This window comes from Haliotis rufescens, unplaced genomic scaffold (genome assembly GCF_023055435.1).
Source record: "Haliotis rufescens isolate VD_foot unplaced genomic scaffold, xgHalRufe1.0.p SCAF_6, whole genome shotgun sequence".
Taxonomy (NCBI): Eukaryota; Metazoa; Mollusca; class Gastropoda; order Lepetellida; family Haliotidae; genus Haliotis; species Haliotis rufescens.
In genome coordinates, this window is record NW_025964334.1 from 55,417,744 (window position 1) to 55,437,914 (window position 20,171).

The 20,171-nt window shown below is 41.1% G+C and overlaps 1 protein-coding gene across 16 annotated transcripts in view; it reads right to left on the bottom strand.

The window, feature by feature from the left end:
• Positions 1-20,171, bottom strand: part of LOC124146861 (SCO-spondin-like) — a 38,837-nt gene extending 18,666 nt beyond the window's left edge. For 11 of the 16 annotated variants that reach the window (XM_048385798.1, XM_048385797.1, XM_048385796.1 and 8 more), the window contains exons 1-9: positions 14,820-14,977; positions 9,190-9,292; positions 7,304-7,393; positions 4,287-4,859; positions 3,843-4,103; positions 3,281-3,547; positions 2,675-2,881; positions 1,468-1,668; positions 45-242 (exon numbers count right to left, since the gene is read on the bottom strand). In XM_048385798.1, the coding sequence (XP_048241755.1) occupies positions 45-242; positions 1,468-1,668; positions 2,675-2,881; positions 3,281-3,547; positions 3,843-4,103; positions 4,287-4,859; positions 7,304-7,393; positions 9,190-9,196 (1,804 nt within the window). In that variant the 5' untranslated portion in view covers positions 9,197-9,292; positions 14,820-14,977. Of the gene's footprint in view, positions 1-44; positions 243-1,467; positions 1,669-2,674; positions 2,882-3,280; positions 3,548-3,842; positions 4,104-4,286; positions 4,860-7,303; positions 7,394-9,189; positions 9,293-14,819; positions 14,978-20,020 lie in introns of those variants that run through there. The other 5 variants (XM_048385799.1, XM_048385800.1, XM_048385801.1 and 2 more) reach the window with 3 other exon arrangements.

A 20,171-nucleotide genomic window follows, 5' to 3' on the forward strand; every position in this document is an offset into this window, starting at 1 on the left:
CAGTATGTATTTAAACATGGTGAGTTTATAGGAGGAGGATTTACCTGGACAACCAGTCAAAGCACAGTTGACCACCGCACTCTCCACCAAGTTGTCGACACAGTTAGCACCTCCAGGTGAAGGAGGTGGGTTGGTGCAGGTCCTGAACCTCTGGATCACTTTGGTGGCAGAGGTGCCACATGTCACACTACAAGTTGGGTTGGTCCAAACGCCCCACTGAGACACACCGCCATTGACCACAGCTGAAAAATGTCAATAATAGATTGATAAAATCAGTTTAAACAGTAAAAGAAAAAGTGAAAGATTATCTGACGTTCGTGTTCGTGGGGTAATCTAACACAGAGTCAACAGAGGCTGTAACAGGAATATTCTACCCAGATAGTTATCAGAGTGAACAGAGACTGTAACTGAGGTATTCTACCAAGATAGTTATCAGAGTCAACAGAGACTGTAACTGAGGTATTCTACCAAGATAGTTATCAGAGTCTACAGAGACTGTAACTGAGGTATTCTACCACGATAGTAACCAGAGTCAACAGAGACTGTAACTGAGATATTCTACCAAGATAGCTATCAGAGTCAACAGAGACTGTAACGTGGGTATTATACCAAGATAGTTATCAGAGTCAACAGAGACTGTAACAGGGGTAATCAACCAAGATAGTTGTCAGAGTCAACAGAGACTGTAACGTGGGTATTATACCAAGATAGTTGTCAGAGTCAACAGAGACTGTAACGGGGCTGTTCTACCAAGATAGTTATCAGAGTCAACAGAGACTGTAACTGAGGTATTCTACCAAGATAGTTGTCAGAGTCAACAGAGACAGTACCCGGGGTATTCTACATAGATAGTTGTCAGAGTCAACAGAGACTGTAACGGGGCTGTTCTACCAAGATAGTTGTCAGAGTCAACAGAGACTGTAACGGGGCTGTTCTACCAAGATAGTTATCAGAGTCAACAGAGACAGTACCCGGGGTATTCTACATAGATAGTTGTCAGAGTCAACAGAGACTGTAACGGGGCTGTTCTACCAAGATAGTTGTCAGAGTCAACAGAGACTGTAACTGAGGTATTCTACCAAGATAGTTATCAGAGTCAACAGAGACAGTACCCGGGGTATTCTACATAGATAGTTGTCAGAGTCAACAGAGACTGTAACGGGGCTGTTCTACCAAGATAGTTGTCAGAGTCAACAGAGACTGTAACGGGGCTGTTCCACCAAGATAGTTATCAGAGTCAACAGAGACTCTAATCGGGGTATTCTACCCACAAAGTTATCAGTCAACAGAGACTGAACCGAAGTATTCTACCTAGATACTAACTAGCACGAGCATGAACTAAAATATCTTTGGTGACAGCATTTAAAGAGGCACTGCCATTCCAGGTACTTAATTTTATTTATGTATTTATAATCGTTGGCAATTCCTTAAGTAACACTGGTTCGTATACATGGGTTGCTTCCTTACTTGGACAGGCGTTTGTTAATCCGCAAGACTCAGTTCGTGTTTCCAGCAGCGTCTCGCCACAAAATGTTCCTCCATTCACAGGTGTTGGATTGGTACAGGTACGCCGCCTCTCTGTAATTTTCTGTGCTGTTGTTCCACAAGTCTGAGGGCACGTCACTGATCCCGAGTTCCAAGTTGTCCACTCCGTCACGCCACCATTTACTGCAAGCAAAGAAAATTGCGTGAACGTTACTGATACGGATTCGTGTGGGCCTAAAGAGTAAAAATGAATTAAATGCATGTTGTAATTTTCTGTCATGCGGCATTTATTGGGGGCAGGAAATGATTGAAGTGCTAGTAAAATATCGAGCGGTTGCCGCGCCTAGATTTCAACAGCGGTTGTCGGCAGAGGTCAGGACGATTTATAGTTATCTGCCCTTGTGTAACCATGACCATGGATGAAGTTTCAGGAAAGGATAGTTTTAAGATGTGCTGACAGCACCTATATAAGAGCAATATGGGCCGATTCATGGCCTTTTCTAACCTGACGTGCCAAATGTGACTAGGCCACTTAGTTCTAAACACCGGATTTCTGCCAATTCCCAAAACGAATTCAGATTCAAGGAAGGAGACGGGCCGGTTTCAAGAAATTCAACAGTAACAAATGTCTGATCATTCGTGGGTGCACTTAGATTAATTACAGGGCCTGTAACTTATTGCTTTTGCCACGCATTTGACCCATTGTATGCCTGTTGTGCTACTAAACCTAAACATGTGCGTTTCGGTATGATTCATTGAATATTCATTGATCTTGTAAGGTCATTAACTGATTTCTCAGTTAGGTTCTGGACGTAATGATTACTTGATATATTTTGGAAATCCCCTTGTTACAAAAGCAGAACTGTATCAGCCATTAGCGTAAGTGATCACAATGCTTCGGTCCTGTCCCACTCTGAGCATATGTAGCACATGTTGTGTCTCCTTAGGCAAGTGACTTTGTTCATCCGGTAGTGAATGGGTACCCGGCAGGATGAGATGATATGTTGTTAACCCTCTAGAACTCACAGGCATCTTTGGTTGTATACTCCCCACGGAGTTGAGAATAATTGTTGAGTGCACACTGATCTACTGACCGGGGTAATAATGTCTAAGCATTATCATTATTATTATTGGAGTAAAGAGTGTTTTCTTGCACTTCGTTTTGCTGACATTATGTCAGTGGACCTACCTGGACATCCAACCAAGCCACAGTTGGTCAGCGCCAACTCCGTGAACTGACCGGTGCAGTTAGCACCACCATTCACTGGTTCAGGGTTGTCACATGTCCTAGATCTGAAGACAGTTTTTGTAGCTCCGGTGCCGCATGTTACACTGCATTGGGGTTGGCTCCATGCTGTCCACTCGTTGAATCCACCATTGACCGGTGCAGAACTCGCTGTAAGGACATGTAATCGTCTAAGAAAAAACATGAGGGCTTGGGGTTAGCTAAGAAATGAAAGACGTGGCTTTTGTTACCTTGGGAACCTGGCTGGATTCCTTTAAAGGGTAAGATGTGTGCAGTTCTTCCTTGATCACTTCGCCGTGCTTTGGGCTGTGATATTGATACAAGCGGCGTAAAATATAAACACTCGCTTCTTGGATACTTTAATGAAAGTCGGACAGAATAATTACGCTCAAGCCTTATCATAGTATAAATTTGCACGTGTCGCTTCCTTATATTTTCTACTCATTCCTTTCATTGTAAATGTGACAGAGGCACGTACGTATATGTATACCAATACCGCGTCGATGTTCATAGTTAATCACATCATGTTAAATAACCGTTACCACTTACTTGAAACAGTGAGCTCAGACGAAACCTGTTGTGTATTGTAGGTGAATCGGTATGTTCCCTGGTCAGATAGTTGGACGTTGGTGATAGTCAGGGTGTGTGTACGGCAGTTATTGCTTGTGCTGTAGCTTCTCGCTACTCCGAGGGTAAATGTAACGAAATTCTGTGTCCATGTTCCTTGGTTACAATTGCCGTTTAATAAATTCACCGTAAGGGTTACAGTACTACCAATAGTCCTGGTCTGACGTACGGTCCATTGGATGATTCCAGCTAAAACAGCAAAACACAATTGACTCGTCTGAACCGTCTAGATGTAATGGGAAAACATAATGGCTTAAATGAAGTCAAAACGAAACATCTTCGTTTGTAAAGTGAACAGTATGAAAGAAGTTGAGAAAACCAAAGGACCAAACTCATTTTCAGAATGTTTGATTGGTAAAGAGTTTCATCGAATAGCTGCAGTTATGCCATTCCTCAGGGTAAATAATTTACTGTTTAAAGGGAGTTTCCATGGTCATGAATTGGGCGGTGTGATAGGATTCCACCCACATGCGTGGGGTCTCACCTGTAACACTGACAGTTGCAGACCTCGACTGTCCAGCAATGGCGAAGGAGTATGTTGCTGCGTCACTCTGTTGGGCATTGACAATTGTTAGACGCTGAAACTGGTTATCCACGGAAACAGAAATGCGGCCGTCATTGGGAAGAGCCCCTCCATTTTTCGCCCAGACTCCACCGGTGATGCCGTTCTGATTCAAGGACACTGAGAGGATGATGGTTTGACTTGTGAACACTGTCTGGCTTACCATGTTGCTGATGATTTGAACTGAAACAAAAGTAACATGTGTATAGTGTTTGCTTGATTGAATGTTTTTCAGATTAGAAACATTCGAAATTATCAAAGTGTTCAGGTCAAACTCTTTTGACAGTAAAATAAGCTTAATAATATTTACTCTCATTCAAGTATATCACAATACTATCATGCCCTTTCGTAAGTAAAAATATTCACCTGCGCATATGGCGTTTGGCAAGTTTCCCAGCGAATTAGTAAGAAGACTGTAGTCAGAAATCCGGGTTACAATGCTTGGAACTGAGGCAATCTGTTGGAGCTCCTGGCGGAAATTATCAAGCAAACTGGCACTGCCGGTCACAGAGGCTTCTATTCCAATAACATATATAGTGATGCCTGCGGCCCTTGCATTGGCGGCAGCAGTGATGGTGGCTGCCTGATTGTCAGAGAGACTGTCTGTTATGACAATCATGAGCTTTGGTGATCCACTTCGAGCTTGGGTGTTCAGGATGTTTGCGGCCTGGTTGATGCCAAGGTGTGTGTTCTCCTGAGCATTAAAAGGGTATGTGGCGCTGCGTAGTTGGTTGAGTAAACTCGCCTGGTTAGCTTGACCATTGAGACCTACTGATTGTGTTACCGATGTGCCATACATGACGTAGCCAACTCGAACATTTGGATAGTTTGCGAAGCTGTCGTTGATGAATAGTTCAACGCCGTTCTTCATATTGTTGAAGTTTGTAGCGCCAACACTTGCTGATGTATCCACGACTAAAACGACATCCCCCACACATCCTGTGAAAGAGATCAAACTTCAACCCTTAGACTGCGTGTCGCGAATATTGTCGCACAGGAAGCAGAAAACTTGCTGCCCTCTACTGTGTTGCAAAACGAACATACTTCTTAAATGTTTTTTCGTTACTTTAACAGATAACAGACGCAATTCAAACGTCAGGCAACAAACAGATACCTTTTTATGCAAATGTTGTGAGTGGCGGGTGCTACCACTAGAGCCGGACATGCTTACCCTTCTCGTGAACGCCTTGTGACATCACTGATATTCAGTGAACCATTGCTATTATCTTTACCGCTATTCTTGCTTTCACGTTCATGTGTCTTCAGATAATCGAGGATGGTTATTTTTTGCCAGAGACATAGTAAATACCATTGGATTTTGTCGAAACAAACAAAATATTCTAATTGAAAGATCATATGATTTACAATCGTTGATTGAAAGTAAGCTTCACTTATTAAAGCATGGCATATTCTGGCGATATTCTCTTGCCAAAAATATTGAAAATATCATCAACAATATACTAAAGTTTGCATGTATCGAGACAAACCCTTGATATTAAAATTTAACTTCATGTTTTGCGCGGGAATTCGCTTTCAAAGAATTGGGTACACTTTAACTGTAAACCAAAAATATTTCCATTCTTTGGTGAAGCAAATATGGCCGTAAAAGTCTTTTGGACAGAAAAAACATGAACATTGGTTTCTTCAGAATTTATATATAAATCTCTGTCTAAATTAAGTTTGTTTGATTTTGTTAATTATTTACACTGTATTCCTCGATTAACTTCACGTTGACAACTTGCTGCTCATTCTCAGAACTTGGTGTTGATTGCTAAACCTAAACAAACGGTTGGGTCACAGGAGTGCCTTCAGGATTCAGACCAGATGTTTTGGTAAAACGATCTTTGCCGTAGGTCACACGTCACTCAGACTAAGAACTAGAACTAAAATTCATGACCCTCAACAGGATTCGCGATATTGTAAACATCCTTTTCCACCGCGAATATCAAACCATGTGTATATGTTATTGGATAATGAACTATAAGGTAATACCAGGTACATTAATATTAATACATTGTGGAGGAATTACTCGCGAGTAATCACGTGTTAACCACGACCACCTGTCCATTTCGTTGGCATGGGAGAAACAACAATCAACCGTCCTACGATTTCTTGGTCTCCGACAATTTTTTTTCATATCGCAATTGGATATTGGTATGTGGCAGTAGAGATTGTTGTAAGTTTATATATAGTGATTGTCAGAAGCAGCAAATGACCGAGACGCTCGCAGAATATGTGCTGTAGTGGCCCGATTGTAAGAGGAGTGAGTGGGTGAGTCGGGTTAAATGCCGCTTTTAACAGTATTCCAGTTAAATCACGGGGTGTCAGCTTAATGTGGGAGGAGAGTCCGAAATGATGCAGATCTCAGACGTTTACTACTTCGTTGAAATCCACGAGCACTGGTATGGTGCTGACAAACCTAGAGGTGTGATTTAGCGTTACCTCAATGGTTGATGACACACACAGGACAGACCTAATCGTTCGAGTATCGGACAGTCTCTGGAGGGCTGGCTGTACCTACATGTATATAAGAGTGGGGGCCTTTGAATGAGCTGACATGCATTTTATCTACTTGTCAGATACGGATTGTATACCTAACTGAAAAGACCGCAATCCTTCCACCTTCAAACATTGACATAAATCAGAACACCTGCTACTAACAGCGCCTTTCACTTATTTGACAAATGTGGTGCATTTTATGTTTGTAAACCTGAAACTATGTGTTTCAATACATGTTTTATATGTATCACGTAAATTACTTTGAAGAGCCTCGTGAGATGAAGCACTACGCTTCATTAAAACAGAGTTAATTGAGGTTTTGTTGAATATTAAGTTGAATATTTTTAAAACTTGTGCATTATATATATATACATGTAATATATGATAAAATAAAAAAGTCCACGTCAGTCCATCATCTTGTTTATATCAGTTTCAGACATAGTACTAATCTGACATATATGACGTGATACTTATGATGACGTCATAAATTACAACTGTGACGTCATAATGTATTAACACACTCCAGCGACGACACCAAGAAATTTAACAATTGTAGGGAGACATTTGAATTAAAAGATACAGTATTTGTAAAGTAACAGTGTAACATTTACGATTGAAGTGACAAATCTATTGATGCATTCTATTAATATATTAATATATATAATGCACAAATATTCAACTTAAATATTCAACAAAACCTCAATCAATGAGGAGAGAAATCTGTTTAAATGAAGCGTTGTGCTTCATCTCACGAGGCTGTTCAAAGTAATTTTTCAATCTAAGACTAAATACCTACAAACGGTAACAGTCATATTTGGTTACTCAGCATTTATCAGTTACTCGTTCTTTTGAAATGAGTTACATCCATTATGTTGTCTACCAACCTGTCAGCTGACTGTTTGTGACAATTGCCAGATATGCGACAAGTGTCACTACCAAAATCGTTCTCTGGCTCATCACTGCCAACTTGCCACCTGAAAACAGAACGTCCAATTCTGACGAATGTCTTTCTTTAAATTGGTGACAATCTAAGAACCCCATTTCAAGATCTTCATATCAATAAATGCCATTGTGGATGCTAATCATGTATTTGTCATCTTTACAATAATGTATCATGACTTTCATGACTAGTGGGCTGCATTAGGTACAGCCATCTGACCATTCTAACCTGATATTTTAACGCACTATAAGAACGACAGTTTAAATCGGTTCTTTCAATTTTAGAATTCGAAACAGTGTTTTAATCTTCTTACATAAAAAGCGACAAAATCCTTTCCATATTCAATAGAAATCTTTGCTAAAAGCAGTGTGGATTAAACGATTCCGACTATAGGATGAGCATGCATTTATGAATCACAATCAAATAGTGATTATAACAGGTGTTTACGAAAAAGTGATACTGTTATCACCATGTCCGACACATGAAGCATGTGAACCTCCACATGGCCTTCAAAATCCAAACCGTTCTTCAATTCTATCGCGCAGATCTCATTCATAATGTGAGAGTTGATAGTCTGCCTTACAAACTGGTTTGGGTTTTGAAAACTATTCATGTCCCAATGGGGCTGCAGACCAGTTGTTATGCTTCACAGAAGAGACCTCCTATAATACGTTTCACATCACATAAATCTCCACAGAGCCTACACGCTGCCTATATTCGGTTTTGACATGAGACGAAACAAATACAAGGTCAGAACCACTATTATGTTCAGTTCAAATAAAAGCAAGGTGAGCCTAATTCCCTGTGACACACTTAAACCTCAAAAGAGCAAGCTGATTACTGTATACACGCCGGCAGCAAGGTACCGGTGCGTTCTGGTGAAACTGCAGTGAGACAATTGAGAAATGAGTACCAGCACAACTTGACACGCTCACAAGGTTTGTAGTGTACAGAGACAGTGGCATTCTAACTATAGGACCCGGTGTGTACAGAAACGTTTTCAGTGTTGCTGCTTTCTTGCCTTGCCAAAATGGCGATCTGTTTGAAGCCTTCACGATACGTAAAATTGTTCTGGGTACAAAAATGAATGATAGAGAAGGTTACAAATGACAAGTATTCTTTCCACCCTTCAACTGGCATACAGACCCAACACATTGAAGTATATACACTATGCTGGTAGCAGCAGCACCATCATTAAGCGTCATCAACAGTTAACACTTTCCAACCTCTGCTCGCATCCCTCGTTAGTATCTCTATCCCTATACATCTGTGATGTTAGTGATGAGCTGCGTATATACTTTGACTTCATTTTGGGGTTACTCATAAACATATTCTTTGAGTTTATTTTGACAGCTTTTTGGTGTCTATATGTTTATCATTTTGATGAGGTCCTTTGAACATGTTTCAGTGATGGATATGGGGCATTATAAATACACATTATTATGAACAAAAGGAGAAGTGTGGGGCGGATGAGAACGTGACACTGAACTTCACATTGAATAGGAAGTTTACCTGAACCCGAAATAGGATCATACACAAAACCTGCAGATATATCACGTTTACGGTCTCTGGCGTTGGGGCTCATAACTTGACAGTTGATAGTCCGTCTTGCAAAACTTACTCGGATTTTGATAACTATTCAAACATGGACTTTGTGTCCCTAAATGTCTCATTGTCACCACCCTGATGTAGACAAAATGTTATGCATGACAGAAGAGACATCATATAAGATACTACACATCACATAATTGTTATTGAATACGCCTTGTTCTCAGCTATTAATTATAACCCAGGACTAAAACAATGCTGAATATGTAATACTATATTTACCTTGCATAAACTTGTAAGTCAAATGAAAATGCCCCTGGTGTCACAATGTTAGGCAACAGCAACACATCGATGGACGCTCGTCAAAACCTGTTTACCCGCAAGTCTAACAAGGAAGTGAAAACAGCAGGACAAAATGTCAGGTGCTCAATTTAGCGCTCTGTTTGTTGCATACATGTAAATAGCCTATATTATGTTACTGCGATTCATCTGATTTAGGATGACTTTGTAGCAACTGCACACGCCCATCTATACACAATGTATGTTTGAAATGTCAAACAAAGCAAGTCAAATCTCTTCTAACTTGATCAGTAAATATTGTTTAAACTTGATAAGGGGAAACTTAAAGCTTGTCATACGTATTGGAGATGCGCATTTGTCGCAAAACGTCAATGGCAGCTATTCAGGTCACTGTTCACATTGTGTTATCAGTGAGTGAGTTTGGACAGTATTCCAGTTATAGTGAGTGAGTGAGTGAGTAAGGTTTCACACTTTGTATCATTGTGGGGAAATGAAAGTGGGCTTTCGGCGTGAGAAGCCAACGTTTTAACCACAATACGTCCGCACCAACCTTGCATCTGTATCACTGTGATTCAGGACGAATGAATGAATGAATGAGTATGGTTTTACGCCGCGTTTAGCAATACTCCAGCTATATAACGGCGGGGAAGACCAGAAATGGGCTTCACACATTGTACCCATGTCGGGAATCGAACCCGGGTCTTCGGCGTGACGAGCGTACGTTTAACCACTAGACTTCCTCACCACCCTTTCAACTGTACCACGGTTTTTCAGCTTAATTGGGAAGAAAAATCCACGAATGGATTATTAGTTTCTCATCAAGCTCTAAATCTCCAATAATGCACATTCTTCTTCTTCTTTATCTGAATGCGAAACTTAAGCAATGGTATGAAAGTTATTTTGTTTGCTGATTACCATAGTGAACATAAACTTTGTGCATGTAATGTCGCCACGAAACTGTAGATTTAAGAATTGTTTAAGTGTGCGAGAAACCATTTGCCAGTTAGTAAGTGAACAGTATAATATAATCGTTTATTATTAGTGAAACAATTGATATAAATGGACTAAATCATATCCTTGAATGCTGTGTTTTATTTCCTAAATGCTTATGTATATTATCATATAAGAAGTTACATTAAAACATAGAATTTTAGAAAATGTTTTTTTTTTAAAAATAAACGTTATACGCCTTGTTATATTTTTTCTTTATTGTGATAAATCATGAATCCCTGAGTATTTACTTTTGGGGAAAATATCCTTAGGTAATCTGGAATGAATCTGCCACTACTGCATCACATTCGTGTATTTATCGGGCTCCTCACGGCTCACGTCAAGCGGGTCGATCAAAATAGTTGAATGTGAGGCTACATGATTAACGGCTTTTCTGTTGGACGAGAGCGTATGAACGACACATTTTAACGTTTAAAGTTTTTACAAGAGACAGTATATCGAATTGATCAGTGCCTAGACTGACAGTGACAGCCAACAACATTCAACACCAATCCATGAATTTCCTTCAGTATTTATTTGGCACTTTGTTGTAATCACCTTTGGATTTTATACGCAATGAGTTTTGGCGACTGCACCAGTCAAGAGTGTGGGCATGTCATGACCTACCAGTAGCACCCGTCATGACTGACCATGTCCTGACCAACCAGTAGCACCCGTCATGACTGACAATGTCTTGACCTACCAGTAGCACCCGTCATGACTGACCATGTCTTGACCTACCAGTAGCACCCGTCATGACTGACCATGTCTTGACCTACCAGTCGCACCCGTCATGGATGTGAGCAAGTCCTGCTTTACCTGTAGCACCCGTCACGAGTGAGTGTAAGCATGTCCTGCTCTATCGGTACACCCGTCACGAGTGAGTGTAAGCATGTCCTGCTCTATCGGTACACCCGTCACGAGTGAGTGTAAGCATGTCCTGCTCTATCGGTACACCCGTCATGAATGTGAGCATGTCCTGTTCTATTGGTAGCACCCGTCATGAATGTGAGCATGTCCTGTTCTATTGGTAGCACCCGTCATGAATGTGATCATGTCCTGTTCTATTGGTAGCACCCGTCATGAATGTGAGCATGTCCTGCTTTATCGGTAGCATCCGTCATTAATGTGAGCATGTCCTGTTCTATTGGTAGCACCCGTCATGAATGTGAGCATGTCCTGTTCTATTGGTAGCACTCGTCATGAATGTGAGCATGTCCTGTTCTATTGGTAGCACCCGTCATGAATGTGAGCATGTCCTGTTCTATCGGTAGCACCCGTCATGAATGTGAGCATGTCCTGCTCTATCGGTAGCACCCGTCATGAATGTGAGCATGTCCTGTTCTATTGGTAGCACCCGTCATGAATGTGAGCATGTCCTGTTCTATTGGTAGCACCCGTCATGAATGTGAGCATGTCCTGTTCTATTGGTAGCACCCGTCATGAATGTGACCATGTCCTGTTCTATTGGTAGCACCCGTCATGAATGTGAGCATGTCCTGCTCTATCGGTAGCACCCGTCATGAATGTGATCATGTCCTGTTCTATTGGTAGCACCCGTCATGAATGTGAGCATGTCCTGTTCTATTGGTAGCACCCGTCATGAATGTGAGCATGTCCTGTTCTATTGGTAGCACCCGTCATGAATGTGAGCATGTCCTGTTCTATTGGTAGCACCCGTCATGAATGTGAGCATGTCCTGTTCTATTGGTAGCACCCGTCATAAATGTGAGCAAGTCCTGCTCTATTGGTAGCACCCTTCATGAATGTGAGCATGTCCAGTCCTACAAGTAACACCCGCCATGACTGTAAGCATTCCCTGCTCTATTGGGAGCACCCGTCACGAGTGTGAGCATGTCCTCCTCTATCTGTAGCACCCGTCACGAGTGTGAGCATGTCCTGCTCTACCAGTAGCACCCATCACAAGTGTAAGCATGTCCTGCTCTGTCGGTATCAGCCGTAATTGGTGTCAGCATGTCCTCCTCTGTCGGTAGCACCGTTACGACTGTGAGCATGTCCTCCGTCATCTGTAGCACCCGTCACGAGTGTGAGCATGTCCTGCTCTACCAGTAGCACCCATCACAAGTGTTAGCGTGTCCTGCCCTACCAGTACCATTCACCATGAGTGTGAGCATGTCCTGATCTATTGGTAACACCAGTCATGAATGTGAGCATGTCCTGACCTTCCAGTACCACCCGTCATGAGTGTAAGCATGTCCTGACCTACCAGTAGCACCAGTCATGAGTGTGAGCATGTCCTGATCTACCAGTAGCACCAGTCATGAGTGTGAGCATGTCCTGATCTACCAGTAGCACCAGTCATGAGTGTGAGCATGTCCTGATCTACCAGTAGCACCCGTCATGAGTGAGAGCATGTCCTGACCTACCAGTAGCACCCGTCATGAGTGTGAGCATGTCCTGACCTTCCAGTACCACCCGTCATGAGTGAGAGCATGTCCTGACCTACCAGTAGGACCAGTCATGAGTGTGAGCATGTCCTGTCCTACCAGTAGGACCAGTCATGAGTGTGAGCATGTCCTTCCCTACCAGTAGCAACCGTCATGAGTGTGCGCATGTCCTGACCTACCAGTAGCACGCGCCATGACTGTGAGCATGTCCTGACCTACCAGTAGGACCAGTCATGAGTGTCAGCATGTCCTGATCTACCAGTAGCACCAGTCATGAGTGAGAGCATGTCCTGCCCTACCAGTAGCACCAGTCATGAGTGTAAGCATATCCTGACCTACCAGTAGCACCAGTCATGAGTGAGAGCATGTCCTGCCCTACCAGTAGCACCAGTCATGAGTGTGAGCATGTCCTGACCTACCAGAAGCACCCGTCATGAGTGTGAGCATGTCCTGATCTACCAGTAGCACCAGTCATGAGTGTGAGCATGTCCTGATCTACCAGTAGGACCAGTCATGAGTGTCAGCATGTCCTGACCTACCAGTAGCACCCGTCATGAGTGTGAGCATGTCCTGATCTACCAGTAGCACCAGTCATGAGTGTGAGCATGTCCTGTCCTACCAGTAGGACCAGTCATGAGTGTGAGCATGTCCTTCCCTACCAGTAGCAACCGTCATGAGTGTGCGCATGTCCTGACCTACCAGTAGCACGCGCCATGACTGTGAGCATGTCCTGACCTACCAGTAGGACCAGTCATGAGTGTCAGCATGTCCTGATCTACCAGTAGCACCAGTCATGAGTGAGAGCATGTCCTGCCCTACCAGTAGCACCAGTCATGAGTGTGAGCATGTCCTGACCTACCAGTAGCACCAGTCATGAGTGTGAGCATGTCCTGCCCTACCAGTAGCACCAGTCATGAGTGTGAGCATGTCCTGACCTACCAGTAGCACCAGTCATGAGTGTGAGCATGTCCTGACCTACCAGTAGGACCAGTCATGAGTGTCAGCATGTCCTGACCTACCAGTAGCACGCGCCATGACTGTGAGCATGTCCTGTCCTACCAGTAGCACCCGTCATGCGTGTGAGGATGTCCCGCCCTATCAGTTAATGATGGACATAGGTTTTGTCACTTTTATTAATTCAATGTAAAATTTCCAACTCCGATTCTTTAACTTCTAATGTTTAATTTCTAAACAACTACAGGAATCGTATCGAAGTTCGAAACCTCAACATTGATAAACAGTTGGTTTATCTCCTAATTGATATATGCACGAGGATGTGGATCATGAGTGATTTTAACATTTTAGTGAAAGGTCGTCAAATCGCTCTGAGGTCTTTAGCTTTGTAGATTTTCATTATTTACAGAAACACGTTAGCTATCGATGCTTGCTTCAATGCAGTATTTGTGATCAGAATAGGAATGTTTCTCCAACAAAGTGACGAACAGCCAAGGCCTATTGGCATGCTAGAAGCTTGTAGAACTCAGCGAAAGGAGCCAGTATATTCAATGTGTCTCAGTTTGTGAGTTGCCGACTTTGAAAAAGGTTTCTGCAGACACAAGATGTTAATGAGGGTGCCTCAGGACCGACTAATCAGAAACCTGGTTTTAATAAATCGAGTTCAAACAGCCAATCAAATCACAGCTTACTTGCACCAAGGTACAAGATGCAATTCTACATGTATCTACGTAGGCTTTAGACGGTCGGTGGTACATACGAACACTGTATCCATGTTTACTTGCGCCAAGGTACAAGATGCAATTCCACATGTATCTATGTAGGCTTTAGACGGTTGGTGGTACATAGGAACACTGTATCCATGTTTACTTGCGCCAAGGTACAAGATGCAATTCCACATGTATTTGTGTAGCCTATAGACGGTCGGTGGTACATAGGAAGACTTTATCACAGTTGCTTGTGCCAAGTTACAAGTTGTGTAGCCTACGTGACAAGAGGCAATTCTAGTTGTGCAGATTATAGACGGTCAGTGATTTCCCGTCACTGTGGGTGTGTAGTCTGGATAGGAGCACATGGTTTGACTTAAAATGGTAGTTGTAAATTTGTGTTAATTTAACATAGAGAATCTATTAAATGTATCAACACAAGAGCCTCAACAGTTCTAAACTTTTATCAACTTGTGTTTATATATTTGATAAATTCTCTAACTGTTTTGTTGATATTCACATATAATATAATATATAGGAATGTTTTTGTTACCATGTTACTTTACACCACTGCAGCCTGCAGCCACCCATATCCTCGGAATCACCAGCGCTTGTTGCGTCGGGTAATGACGTCACTCAAAAGATCAAATATTTTAGGGTTTAATGGGGGAAAAGCCGCCCTTTGAAAAGACTGTAATTGAAATATTTCAATGGTAGTCTATCTAACAGCCCAGAACGCTTAGGATAATTGTTCAGGGGTGTATATCTCACTCGTTAACTGAAAGCGCTCCCATGCATGTAACCTGATATATTCCCCCCTCCCTCTGGTACATACGAGGAATGTATTACACTGTGTATACCAGCGAGGATCCTGGGGCGAAATCTGTTAGACACACAATAGCATGTCTCTCGGGACAGGAACTTTCAATTCTGTTTCGAACAAGGGATGAAAGTAACAGAAATCCATAGAGCTAGGCAGTCTTATTCTATTTGTGTAGGTCATAGACGGTCAGTGATTTCCTGTGTAGTCGGGATAGGAACTCATGGTTTGACTGAAAGTCGTAGTTGTAAATTTGTGTGAATTTAACATAGAGAATCTATTAAATGTATCAACACAAGAGTCTCAACAGTTGTAAACTTTCATCAACTCGTATTTATATATTTGATGGATTCTCTAAGCGTTTTGTTAATATTCACACATAGTATTACATATTACTATATATTCGTTACCATGAATTTTTAACACCACTGCAGCCTGCAGCCACCCGTATCCTCTGATTCACCAGCGTTTGTTGTCACCCATCAAATATTTCAAGGTTTAATGGAGGAAAAGCCGTCCTTTGAATAAACTGTCATTGAAATATTTTAATGGTAGACTATCTAACAGGCTGGTCCGCTTACGCTAATTTTTCAGGGGAGTTTATCTCACTCGTTAATTGAAAGCGTTCCCATGCATGTAACCTGTCATATTCTCCCTCCCTCTGATACATACGAAGAATGTATTACACTGTGTATAAAAGGCGAACCAGCGAGGATCCTGGAGCCAAACCTGTTTGGCCAACAATAGTATGTCTCTCGCGACAGGAACATTCAATTCTTTCTTGAGCAGGGGATGAAAGTAACAGAAATCCGAGGAGTTTTTCAGTGTGAACATATTCATTTTCTAAAAGGTTACATTGATTTCAACCACGAGAAATGAAAACAGAATAAAATTGAGGCAGTAAAAGCATTTTTCAAGTTGGTAAATAACTCAGTGGTCGTGCAATTGGTACCAGCAGCCTGAGCAGCACTAGACACGCTCACAAGGTTTGTTGTGTACAGAGACAGTGGCATTCTAACTACTGGACTTGGTGTTTACAGAAACGTTTTCACTGTTACTGCTTTCTTGCCTTACTAAAATTGCGATCCGTATACAGCCTTTACGGAGTGCTATTGAATTGTTTGTGTGTACAAAAATGAATTATAGTGAATGTTACAAATAGATGAATGAATAATTAAAACAATATTACATGAGTTTAAATTTAAAGTCACATCGGAAGTATGTCAGCCATATCGTGACTATCAAACGTTATACATAGTTAATACGTAATGTCAACAAAGGACAGTGAAATAACTAGTATAGCACAGATTAATATTAAAAAACTAGTATAAACCCATAAAATTATATATCACTACATGCAACAATACATAATAAAATTGGGCAAAAAATCGCCAGCAACTGAAGCCTGATCACCATGCTTGGGGCAATGGGGACTTACAGCACCTTTGCTACCTATATGGACCCCAGCTGGATTTCCAACATCTCCTAAGGTGTTGGCGATTAGTGACAAATTCGGCCGAATTAAAAGAACACATATTCTGCGATAAACACCATGGTAGTATTAAATATACTTTGAATGACATCCCAAACTGACTCCCACAGGAGATACCACTTTGGTGTGATAAAGCAAAATCTACATTGTAGAAATTGCATCACAATGCTTTGCAGACAATTGTTGCGTTGTTGTTACCATGGCGTCACAATCAAATGACATCACTAAAGGCTCTGCTACTGTCGCTGTTAGCAGTACTTTTTTTACACTTAAGACACTGCTTATTACTTTCTCCAAACTGAAAAAGTTGAAAGAATGATGTTCGATGATAAATATAATCTCACCCTAGTGTCTGATGATAGATGCAAGATATGTAACATATTTAACATACAATGTATTAAGACTCGGAGTTTTAAACCTTTATCGACTTGTGAAGATATGTTTGATATGAAAAGACACTTGGGTGAGATTCTCCATGCATGGGATAAGAAGTGGTGTTATAGATTTGTTGATATAATTTAACAATTTCTAAAAAAAGTGGATGATGACATGCATTATTTTGATTTAAAACTATATGACAAATTGTTCATACTTAGATTGTTTATTTATGTATTCTGGGGCTGTTAAAATATCTTTGGAACCAGCATCTGGTGTCATGACGAGATAGTTTCGATCCAGTGACAGTGGCACTAACAACTGCCTCGGATCCATATATAAATATTGATTTGTAAGTATTGTGGGAACTTCTTATTTGATTATATTCTTGCTGATGAATAACTTGATTGGCTTACTTCTTTTATTTTGTTGAATAAAGGACTCCAGCAAAAAGGGGGCTTCAATTGTCATACAGGGAAAAGGTCAGACTGAATCCCATTTTGGAAGCGCCGAGTAAAAACGCAACATAAAAAACGATTCGCCAAAACGCACCATTTCAATGACTATGTGGGTATCATGCACCCATATCTCGCGATATCGAAAATGCACGAACTGTCACGAACTGTAGTGGGTATAAAATTGTGGCCGATTCTTGGACCTACCACTCCCTGGTCAACAATGACCACTAGTTGGGTAAAGCAGGATATAGTACAGTTACAACTTGAATAGACTATTGTTGCCTCGTTTTCGTTATCCATCTCATGTATATCTGGTTAAGGGCATGTTTTAATTACAACTTCAGTAACTTTTCAAGTGTAGACTATATATCCTTGGAATAAAGTGACCAAATTAGAATATTTTTTAAATTATTAGTTGAGTGGATAATGATTGAGTATTACTCTGTTTGCCAACATCTTGTTTTGTTTTTCATGACAGTCCCTTTTAAAGGCTCTTTTCACAGGCTGATGCTTGGTTCTAGCTTTTGGTTTGACAGATTTGATCAATAAAGTATCAATGCATTGTTCTTTCCATACTAATGTTTCATTATCCACATTACTGTGTGATACATCTGCAAAGTCCATATCCCATCGGACACTGGAAATGTAAAGGTCGCTGTGTAAACTTTAAACTGTTTAAACTGTAAAAGTTACCTTCCTTTTTGCATCTTATGATATGGTTATGATCGACCTGAAGACAATGCTGATATTTGAGATCGAAATATATAGCAGACAAGTATTCCTGCCAACCTTCAACTGGCATACAGACCAAAGACAGTGAAGTATATACACTATGCCGGCATATTTTTCCTACAATGTAGAAGAGTAGCTTCATGAATTAATATTGTTCAGCCATTTTTACCGACTGTTACTCAGGAACCAGGGGCAAGCCTTTTAAACAAAACCATGTGTATGTAGAGAGACGAGTACCAGATACTGAACACAAATCCTAGGTCCTAGGCTCAAGAGTTTTTCAAAGACAGAAACCAGTGTGCTCTATTGCTCATCAATCTGTCTTCCAATAACGATCAGACTTTGCATGTTTCTGTCACTCGGATGCCGACATGGCTTATCACAGGTTTATTTAAGAATACACGTTTCCGTCGCATTACCCTCCAAATGGCCTGTGCACTTTTCATCTCTTTTCAGAAAGGTTACTGAAGTGTCGAGGCAAACAAAATCTTAACATTGCGTGATTCAGTATTGCTTCGTCAAAAATGTCAAATTATGAAATGACTACCCATGTTCTTCAATGATGCCTCTCTTTTTCTATTAACATAACTCGTCGAAGCATGTATAGAGAGACTTATACCCCCGTTTAGATGTCATGGGAACATGATCTAGTTCAATGTTATTCGTCTAGCCTACATAACTCTAGGCCCATCCGAGCATTACGATCTCAACAACAATACATTCTGCCCCAAACACAAAGAGAGAGAGAACTTTCAAAGCAGCATTAAGCGTCATCACCATTTAACTTTCAAACCTCTTAAATCTCTGACTAGGATATGTAGCCCTATACATCTGTGAATGTTAGTGAAAAACTGTATATACACTTTTTAGTTCATTTTAGGGTAACCCATTTACATATTCTTAGAGTTTATATTCACAACGTTTTGGTGTCTGCATCTTAATCATTTTGATGAAGCCCTCTAAGCTTGTTTCAGTGGATGGACTTAGTGCAGTATTAATACACATTATTATGAGCAAAATGAAAAGTGTAGGGCGGAGGAGGATGCCACTCTTGAACTTCACATTGAACAGGAAGTTTACCTGACCCGAACCTGTTTGCAGATATAGAGTTAACATTTACGACTTGGAGAATAACTTACGGCCTACGAGAAATTACATGTCCCGGGTGAAATCACGTGTACAGTCTCTGACCTTGGACCCGAGTATCATGTGGGTTATTTCTCTTCCCACCCAACATCATCCTGAGTGGTTCCTAGCAGCATGCATTATGTCACATGCGATGAATCTGGCGACTAAAGTCTATGTCAGCACCAATGCAGAATAATCAAGAAGCAAAATGTTAATGGTATTACAGATCAACGTTAGGCTGAAGAAAAATGAGTTTGGAGTACGCATTCCACGAAAAGTGACCAGACGTGTCGTGTTTTGACAGTTGATCAGTGACAAACAACGTGTTTCCACTGGGGATACTTGCAATTACGTTTCTGGAAATGTCATTCAAAGATCGCGTTATATTCTGGATTATGTGAAGCAAAACTGTTTTGACTCTTCTATCATTTCACCGACATTTCATGGAGGAGTTGAATAGTAAATTGGAAGTGGCAGTGTGGTTCTTTGCAAGATGTGGAATACAGCTGATCATGATTGTTGTTACTCATAATTTGACAGTTGATAAACTAACTCAGATTTTGATAACTATTCAAACATGGACTTTGTGTCCCCAAATGTCCAATTGTCACCACCCTGCTGTAGACAAAATGTTATGCATGACAGAAGAGACAAGGCGCGACACATCACATAAATCCCATTTAACACGCCTTGTTCTTAGCTATAAATTATAGCCCAGGACCGAAACAATGCAAAAGATGTATATTTACCTTACAGAAACTTGTACGTTGAATGAAAATGCTCCTGTGTCCCAATGTTAGGCAACAGCTTAACCTCGTTTAACGCTCGTCACAACCTGTTTAGCTGCAAGTCTGACAAGGAAGTAAAAACACTCGCTCTCAGTTTACAGCACGACAACAT